Source organism: Triturus cristatus, chromosome 6 (assembly GCF_964204655.1).
Source record: "Triturus cristatus chromosome 6, aTriCri1.1, whole genome shotgun sequence".
Taxonomy (NCBI): domain Eukaryota; kingdom Metazoa; phylum Chordata; class Amphibia; order Caudata; family Salamandridae; genus Triturus; species Triturus cristatus.
Window position 1 is genome coordinate 159,047,101 of NC_140589.1, and position 10,076 is coordinate 159,057,176.

General features: G+C 48.4%; 1 protein-coding gene across 1 annotated transcript in view; it reads left to right on the forward strand.

Annotated features, from left to right (window-relative positions):
* C6H8orf74 (chromosome 6 C8orf74 homolog) overlaps positions 1 to 8,674 on the forward strand; it is a 758,068-nt gene extending 749,394 nt beyond the window's left edge. Inside the window, exon 4 of the mRNA XM_085609527.1 lies at positions 8,450 to 8,674. Within this exon, the coding sequence (XP_085465653.1) occupies positions 8,450 to 8,674 (225 nt within the window). The remainder of the gene's footprint in view (positions 1 to 8,449) is intronic.
* Positions 8,675 to 10,076: the final 1,402 nt, after the last annotated feature.

Consider the following 10,076-nt stretch of genomic DNA (forward strand, 5'->3'; position numbering starts at 1 on the left):
AATTCTATAGTTTCTCTACTATAATTCACTGTAAAACGCAAATTCACTTCATTCTGATTTAGACCAGTTAAAGAATGTTGTAATTAAATTTCATGTCCTTTCCAAATGCAAAACACATTGTTGATATATATCGCAGCCGCAATACCACTTTGTCTGTAAGGTGTTCTAATCTTGTTACCAGAGCACCTGCTTCTCCCACCAGCCTGTGACGAAATTGGTATAGCTGGGGAGAAGCAGGTGCCCATCGCTGGCCCTTGTAGTTGCTTGGAGAATTTATTAGTGAACATAAAGATGTTTTCACTCAAACAAATATTGATCATCTCTGATAGCATGTGGGTATGTTCAAGGAAATTGATCCCCCTTGCCCTCAGAAAGTATTTGCACGCTTTAAATCCATCAATGTGTTGAATGTGTGTATACAAGCTACATCAAGATATACTAAGACAAAACATGACTTCCAATTAAAGCTTTGGATTTTGGCAATAATATCCTCGGTATCCCTTATATAAGATGCTAAATTTTGTACAAAAGGAAATAAAAAATGGTCAACATAAATCGTAGTATTTTCAAACAAGCCATTTTTAGATTATACTATAGGTCACCCTGGGGGATTTGTATTATCTTTATGAATTTTAGGTAATGAATATAAAGTTGGTATCATGGGTGTATCATTCTTTTGAAATCACAATTCCTCCCATTCAATCAGTCCACTGTTGTACCATTTTTTTAGATTGTCTTAATATCTATTTTGTAGGTCTAGATAATATTGCTTTTCTAGTTCAATTGCCTATATGCTTTGTCGGTGTATTTTTATCTAGACATTAGTACAATATTCCTACCTTTTATCAGATGTTTTGATAATTACACTTTCATCTTTCTGTATTGCTAGCAAGGCATTACATTCTTCCTGATTTAAATTCTGATGGACCTTGATTTTTTGATTCCCTAACTAACAGATCGTTGGCAATCAGTTTATAAAACACATCAATGTTGACTTTCGGCATTTGTAGTACATATTTAGATTTAGGTTTAAAGTTAAACTGTACTGTTAGGTCTGTTTTTATGCCAAATTCATTAGGTATCGCTAACCTATAATTGGGATCCAAAGGGTCACATTCCTCATCAACTGTATGCATATTTGTTTTATGACTCAAGTCATGTAATGTGTTTGTATGACAGAGAAATCATCTCTGTACATATTGTTACTGTTTCTGAGATAGTCCTTTTTTAATATGAGTTACATTAAACTTCTAATATGTTTTTACAGCAAATTATTAACTACTAATTGGTGTGCTTACTTTTGCACTACAGATTTTTATATGAAGAAGCAAGACATCAAACTTTTAAGTAGTTTCTGGGATAATTCTGTGACCATTTATTTACGGCCCTCTACCTTACACTATAAGGATTTTGCATGTCACCTCAGAGGTCCATGACCTTACGAAGGGATTCAGCCTTTTCCCTTGGTCATCTCTGTGGTCAAGAAACTCCTTAGTGGCATGCAGTATTTTTATAATGGAAGGCAGGGGTTACTTTATCCCATATATAACATTAACATAGGATTACAATTAAACATTGCCTAAATATGTTTTAAGGCGAACACAAGGAGATGATGGATGGAGCGCTGATACTTTTCAGACACTCACACCCAGTCACAGATCATCATTCTTTAGCTCACTTCCCACCTCAGTTCAGACCCAGCTATATGCAAATCAGTCTTGACCCTTTGACACATGGGAACAGTCCAGCACGAACTGCCAAGCCAGGTCTTCCCTGAACCGGAAACAAGCATCTTGGGACCGGTTTCTGGGTAACACCCATCATCAGCCAGGCTAGCTTAAATCCAGTGGCATTCAACCCAGATCTGTGACTGGGGGTGAGTGTCTGAAAAGTTTCAGCGCTCCGTCCACCATCTCCTTGTGTTTGCTTTGTTTGCCTTAGGTTGGCAGGGTATGCCCAGACGTGGGTCCCTTGCTCACTTTGCCACTGGATTCAAGCTAGCCTGGCTGATGAGGGCTGTTAGCCCGAAACCGGTCCCAGGATGCTTGTTTCCAGTCCAGGGAAGACATGGCTTGGCAGTTCGGGCTGGACTGTTGCCATGAGGCACAGGGTCGAGACTGATTTGCATATAGCCATGTCTGAACTGGAGTGGCGAAGTGAGCTAGAGAATGATGATGGATTCAACCCAGATCTGTGACTGAGGGTGAGTGTCTGAAAAGTTTCAGCGCTCCGTCCATCATTTCCTTGTGTTTGCTATGTTTTAATATAATATGAGTTGTGAATGAAAAATGTCCTAGCTAACGTAACGGAAAGTTTCAATTCTATTAAGGACTCGGAGGCGAGGATTACACTCTTCTTTCTCCACTTTATTCACAGCAGCCATTCAAAGATAAACAAACCACTATTCCCATGAACCATAGGGAATAGAACACAAAACAATAGAGAGTCCCGGGATAGACAGTCCTCTTGCAATGCACCAATCATGGGGCTACTAGGAGTATGTAGTCCTCTGTCCCTCTTCACTCTCCCTCTTTCGCCAGTCTAAGCCAGCCAGTCCAAATCTTCAGGAGTCTTGTTTGCCGGCGTCGCCTGCAGGAGCAAAGCGCAATGTAAGATAAGGTTTAATCCTGACAGGGAGGGAAGATCATAGCATATGAGCAAAACCCACAGAACAGATTCCTGAACCACGTAACAGAATCACCAAAGAACAACCAATTCCTTCTCCCACCTCGCCACCAAGACATGGAACACCCTCCCACTGAGCCTACGACAGACCCAAGACCTGCTGACCTTCAGGAGGACACTCAAGACCTGGCTGTTCGACCATTTGCGCCCCCCCCCCCCCCCCAGCGCCTTGAGACCCTCGCGGGTATGTAGTGCGCTTAACAAATGACTGATTGATTGATTGATTGAATTACTTACCCTAATACGAGGGCGGGATACAGGCCTGAAACAGGTACCCTGGGTGGGATAATCCTCGCCTCCGAGTCATTAATAGAATTGAAACTTTCCGTTACGTTAACAAAGGAAATTTTTCATTCTATGTCAGGACCGGAGGCGAGGATTATGCTTGTTTAAAGCTTGCTCACCACCAAGTGTGCCATGTCCAGCACCGGCTTAAAATAAAACTGTTTAAAGGTGGATTCAGAAGACCAGTCTGCTGCATTCAGAATGTCTTCCAGGCGAGCTCCCTGGGCAAACGCCTTAGAAGCCATGGCCCCTCTGGCAGAATGGGCACCAAAACTCCGCAGATCAATTACGGCCTCCTGCATCACCCAACGGACCCAACGGGCGATCGTGGGGGAGGAGACAGCCCTATGAGGCTTCTTGAGCGCCATAAGCAACTGCCGTTTACCTGGAGAACGGAACTCCTCAGACATCTCCTCGTAAGCCTTGAGGCAAGCAACGACACACAACTTAGGAGAGTCCGGGAAAGCGGGGTAAGAAACGGATGTCGTTCTGCATTTCGTCCGTTGCCGGATCATGAAGGTCACCCCGGAGGGAGAATAGATCCTTCCCGAGACGTCCAGGGCTCGCACATCTGAAACGCGCCTGTAAGATATGAGGCAGAGGAGCATGGCCGGCTTGGCAGAGAGCTCCTTCCTGGACAAGAATCTGTTAGGTTGCCATGATAAGAACAAGTTGAGAACTTGGTTTACGTCCCACAACTGAGAGTAACGAGGTTCGGGAGGCAAGGAATGTCGGATGCCCCGAAGAAGCCGACAGACCAAGGGGTTGTTCGCCCACGGGGGAGCCATTTACCATGGAGTGACCGGCCGAAATGGCAGACTGGAAGGTGTTAATGGTTCCGTAAGCCAAACCCACCTCCGCCTAGGCCGCCAAGAAATTCAGTATGCCCATTACATCTGCTGCCACGGGATTGAAACTCCATCGCAGACACCAGTGAACCCATCGTCTCCACATAGAGCGATACCACTTGAGGGTACTATCAGCCCAGGCCTTGGACATGAATTTCTCAGCCGCTCCTGAAAGGCCTGGGACCGCCCATCGTCCCCTGTAATCCGCCACACCATCAAAGCCAGGGAGCCCTGAACGATGAGCGGATGGAGAGCTTCGTCCGGACTGAGCAGAAGAAACCGGGGGAGTGGGATTGGAAAATCCCAAGAAAGTTCCAGAAGAACCGTAAACCACACTTGAGACCTCCAGATGGGCAAAATCAGCACTATGTCCGCCTGCTGGCGACGAACCTGGGCCGAGACTCTCATTTACATGGCGAACGGAGGAAAGGCATACCCTGCCTCCTCCCTCCGATCCTGCAGGAAGGCATGCGTGGCCGCCGCCAACGGATCCAGCCTCCTAATGAAGAATCGGGGAAGTTGAAAGTCCAGACGGGAGGCGGGGAGGTCCGTCGAGAATGGGCCCCAGACGCTCTGGAGATCCGCGAAAACCCCTGGATGAAGCCTTCATTGCCTCATGTCGTGGGAATGGCGCGAGTGGAGATCCGCCACCTGATTTTTGAGGCCCGGAAGATACTCCGCCGTGACCGAGACATGGTGATCCAAGCAATACTGCCAGAAATTCGCCGCCAAGTCCGCCAGAGCGCGCAAACGTGTGCCTCCAAGATGGTTTATGTACCGGACAGCCGATCTGTTGTCCATTTTGAGGAGAACACAGGATCGGACCGACTCCTTGGTCCAACACTTGATAGCAAAAGAGCCCGCCAAGAGCGCCAGACACCGCGCGCCCCAGCCGGATCTGCTGCCGTTGGACTCAATAACGATATCGGGCGTGGAACCAAAAATCGCTCGCCCATTCCAGGCCTCCATATTGGCCAGCCACCATTGGAGCTCCTCCCTGGTGTTGGCGTAGAGTAAGAAAGGCCCCTGTGAAGGTGGCAAGCCTTGAGGCGCTGGAGAGCCCTGTAATGCAGAGGGCCTGGAAAAATCGCCTGGATGGAGGCTGAGAGAAGCCCCACGATCCGGGCAAGTTGACGGAGAGACAGGCGAGATTGAGTGAGGGCTCTCCGGATCTCATGGCGAATCTTCGTCATCTTCCGAGAAGGGAGGCTGAGGGTGGACTCCACGGAGTCGATTACAAACCCCAAAAACACCAACTTTTGAGCAGGCACCAGCGTGGATTTCTCTTCGTTGACGACGAAGCCGAAGCTCTGAAGGAGGTTGACCGCCGTCTGCAACTGCAGCGATAGGGCCCGGGGACATTGAGCCATCAACAGGATGTTGTCCAGGTATACGATCATATGCATGGCGGATGCCCGCATACATTCGATCACTGGCCGCAGGACCCTGGTGAAACACCAGGGCACGGAGGAGAGGCCGAAGGGCAGAGCGGTAAACTAGTACACCCTGTCCCGCCAGGGGAATTGAAGGAACCGCCTGTGTGGGGGAAAAATGGGAATCGTAAGATAGGCATCCTTCAAGTCGAGGCGTGCCATCCAATTGCCAGGTCTGAGGAGGTCGTGCAGCAGATGGATTCCCTCCATCTTGAAGCGGCGGTACACCAGCCACCCATTGAACTCTCGCAGGTTGATGACCGGACGCTGCGTACCATCTGTCTTGTCCACCAAAAAGAGGATGCTGAGAAAACCTCTGTGATGCGGAACGGACTCCACGATCGCCCCTTTGTCGAGAAGAGAGGAGACCTCTTGTTCGACCAGAGCAGCGTCGGAGGCCGAGAAGGAGAGAGGGCACGGTGGAAGGGGTTGTGAAGGATCCCCGTGAAACTCTATATGAAATCCCTGGACGGTCTGCAGGACCCAGGCGTCTCCGGTGACAGAAGTCCAGAGCTGGAAACAATGTGCCAGATGGCCCCTCACTTTTAGAAGGGAAGAAGGGAGAACACTCACCGGAAGAATTGGAGGCTCCACCGCCTCGGCCGCCTCTGCCTTTCCCACGACGTCCTCGGGTCGGGTAGAAATTGCCGAATCTGGCTTGATGTTGGTACTGACCACCTCCGGAGCCTTGCCCCCTGCCCTGATTTGGCCAGCCGGACAAGCGGCCCCTACCTCGTCCGGCCCCCCGGAAAACTCGAGGGCGGAAGACCTTGCGAATCGAGGATTGGGCCTTATCCAGCGACGTGAAAGTATTCACAAACTTGCCTAATTCCTTGATGAAGGGCTCTCCGAAAAGACCCCCTTGGGCCACGGAGCCAGCCTCCGAATCGGCTAAATCCCCGAGCTTGGGGACAACCTTGATAAGTAAGCTCCTACTCCTTTCCGTGGAAAGTGGGCAGTTGGCATTTCCGAGGAAGACCACCACTGCTTAGCCTCCTCGGCCATATCTAGAATCTTAGTAATGGGGGCTAGGATATCAAGGAGCTTGTCCTGACAAGCCCACCAGGAGCTATCGATATCCCTCTTGGGGTCCTTAACAAACTTTTGGAGAAAGGTGGCCATGCACGGGTCAATCTCCGGGGTAGCCGCCACCTTCCCCTCCAACGTAGGATGGGGGCACTCCGCCCTCAGACAGCTCCTGGCTGTGGCCTCTAACGGCCCGCGGATCCTACTGGCCACATACTGGACTACTTTCTCAGATGGGGCCCAGTCCGAGGACCGGGGGTGCAGGACATCATCGGGGTCGAGCATGTTCGAGAAAAGGTTCTGTGAGTCAGAAGGTCGGTCAGGACGGGCGGGGCGCCAGGGACGGGAAGGACCAGGCTCGTCATCCGCATCCTCTGTATCGCTGTCCCCCGGGGGCGTTGAAGGCACCTGTGAGGGCTTGCTAGCCAAAAATGCCTGCTTAAGGCGGGCGAAAGCATCCAACCCACCCCAGAATCTCTAGGGCGCTTAGCCGGTGGGGCCTGGGAGTTGGCGGGGGTTACGCCGTCGCCGGACGAAGGAGCAGAAAGGATATGGGAAGCCTTGGCCAGTTGTGCGCAAGCCTGCTCAATACGGCGAGACAGGCGATCCTCCAAGGGAGCCATGGCCTGCTCCATTGCCCTGTAGATGGAATCGTCCACAGCGTTATAAAAATCATCATCCCACTGGAGGGAAGTGAGGGGGTCCTCATCCCACTGATCATCCTGGTAGGGCTCCTCCTGATACTCTTCCATTAGGGCAGGAAGCTGGGGCGCCACACAGGCTGGGGCACCACACAGGTAAGTGGGTAACTGGTGAGGGGTAGCCTCAACTTTAGGGACGAGCTGGGTGTCAGCCTAATGTATGGCGAGCTGTGCCCGCGTGTATACTGGGCAGAAAACCCTGGGACAATCTGCCCTGGTGCAGTAAGTCTAAAGGGCAGCCTGCCAGAAGATGAAACTGTCCCAATACAGACTCCTGAAGGAGTGTGACAAAAAAGGCCTAAGCACACAGGCCCCCCAAGAAGGCAAACAACCCACAAGCAACACTGCCTACTGGCAGGTACAGACTCACTGCACATGCGAGCGTTCACTGAGGCATAAATTAGCGAAACGCTGCCTAAAAGGCAGTTATACCTACCACACACAGGGCGTGCTGGCAGGCAAGGCTCTAGCGATCGTCCACGTCTCCGTTCAGCAATACGCGGAATGCGCGGAATGCCGGAGACGCTGGGGAACGAGAGGACGCGTCTGGGCACCCTCTGGCGGCGGGAGAAAGGCACCGCGAGCCCGCACCACTGAGGTAACGGCCGTTAGGGAGTGTGAAGGCTCCCACGGCCGAGCGAGGGACCGAGTAGCGGTCGCCTCGCAGAGACAGTGAAAACTGTGGAAACCAACTGCAAATGTAAGCTGAAGCACAAACACGCGTCCCGCCTAGCGCATATCAACAACAACCATGAAATGGAAGGCAGGCCCAAGACAGGCCAGCAAGAACAGCGCGTAATAAAAATCAGAGATCAAATGAAAGATAAGACTCTGAAACAGCAAAGCACATGACCAACACTGCTAACAGTACTGCAAGTGATAAAATCATATAGGGAGACACTGCACAGAAACCCACATAGCACGTATGAGGAGAAACAAAAAAGCAACACTTATCTGGCAGCAGCAGCGAAGAAAGAGGGAGAGTGAAGAGGGACAGAAGACTACATACTCCTAGGAGCCCCGTGATTGGTGCATTGCAAGAGGTCTGTCTATCCTGGGACTCTCTATTGTTTTGTGTTCTATTCCCTATGGTGCGCTGGGTATGCCCAGACGTGGGTCCCGGGCTCACTGTGCCACTAGATTCACGCTATCCTGGCTGATGAGGAGTGAAACCCCAAAACTAGTCCTAGGATGCTTGTATGCGGTCCAGGGAGGACCTGGCTTGGCAGTTTGGGCTGGACTTTTCCCATGAGGCACAGGGTCTAGACTGATTTGCATATGTCCAGATCTAAACTGGTGGATTTAACCCAGATCTCTTGACCGAGGGTAAATGTTTTGATTTGTTCTGCATTCCGTCCATCAAGCTATCCTGGCTGATGAGTCTTGTACAAACAGCGATGACAAAAAATATGTATTAAATATTTATATGAGCCAGAAAGTTAATAATTATTATTGTTTATGTCTCTTTTAGCTTTTGGAAAAAGTTGTGAAAGATGCAATCAGAGGACAAGTCGAAATTGCAAAAGACAGTCTGCAGGAAGAAGTAAAGATGACCTATGAAATCCTTGAACTACAGTTAAGGAAAAAGTCTCTAAAACCACCCCTTGAATATCCTCCACCAGTCTCGAGCACAAAATCATCCAAAGCTGAAACTGTAAAGAAGCTACGGAAAAGCAAATCACCTAAAAAGAAGTAATTTACTTAGTTGTATTCTCTGAAATATTTTGCTTTAGTCTGCAAAATAAACATTTGTGGTTTTAGCTTAATGAACGCCTCATCCTGAGATTCTATTCTTTAATGTGTTCAAGTGGGAACTTTCGTGCATGCGTTCAAAAGGATACTGAAACTCTCACTTGTTCAATATAATTGAATACTCACCTCTTCAGTAGGAGTTTTATCGTTTCGTTTATTTAGTCTTTATTTAGATTTTCAAATCATTAAAGACAACAGTACATCAATAAGTTCATATCGTGGACCGTTAATTTCCACCATAAACTAAAGGTTAAAGCAGCTTAACCATACAAATATTTTAGATTAATAAAACCAATATAAATAATTCACATAAAACCATAAATTAATCCTTCCTGCTATACATTCATATTTCCATTTAAAAAGGTGAAAATTTATAAAAAATCAGTTACATAAGAACATTTTTAATATCATCCTGGGGACTAACATATATTTAAATATAACTACAATGGCATAATTGTGAGAGGATTAACCCTTTACATATTAGCTGCATTCCGGCTTTAGCAATTTTGCTGCGAATGGCCCACATCCAGCCCAAGAATTTCGCTAGGGCAATTATTATGGGCTCACTTGTGTCTGTCTTTAGAATCCTTAGTGCCTCTGTGCTCTCCCTAGTAACAAGGTTTAGACAGATTGGTTTGAGCCATCTGTATCGAGGGGCTTTATAGGCTGGACAGACAAAGAAAACATGTGCTATGGTTTCCCTCTGCAGCGGACATGTGTTACATTTATCATCATTCAGGGGATGCCATTTGCATTTAATTGGAAGTGAGCCCACTCTGTATTGATGATACAGTTTCCTGTCGAGTGATACCGTAATGTAATCCCAATAAGGTTCGTAATGGTACTCATGTTTCTTCCCCAGGAAATCCCTCGTCAAGGTTGGACTCGTGATGGACGAAAAACGTTTCTTCCTAACCATATTCCAGTAGGCTGTCTTGAACTCTTTCTTTGAAGGAAAAGGGTTACCTTCGGGGTTTTCCCATATACCATTCATCCCTATGTCGCTCAAGGTGGTTTTAATCTTTCTCAACCAGGAGATCTTACAGGAGGTGTCGGCCTGCCTGATTTCAAGCAGTGCCCGGGCATACAGAGACAGCTTGGGGGTAGCCCATAATCTTCTCCAAAGTGCCACAGGTCTGAAACGAGCGATATCCTCTAACTGGTTGCAACCCAGATCAAGATAGAGAGGCAACAGGGGCATCGATGGAGGTAGGGAAAGTAGGGTTCTAACGAACTTATTCTGGGCTACAATCAGGGGTGTTAAATCTGAAAAGCCCCATAGTTCCGCCCCATAGTATATAATTTTAGAATTGTAAATCTTCAGTACAGGAGCCACTGGTTTTGTA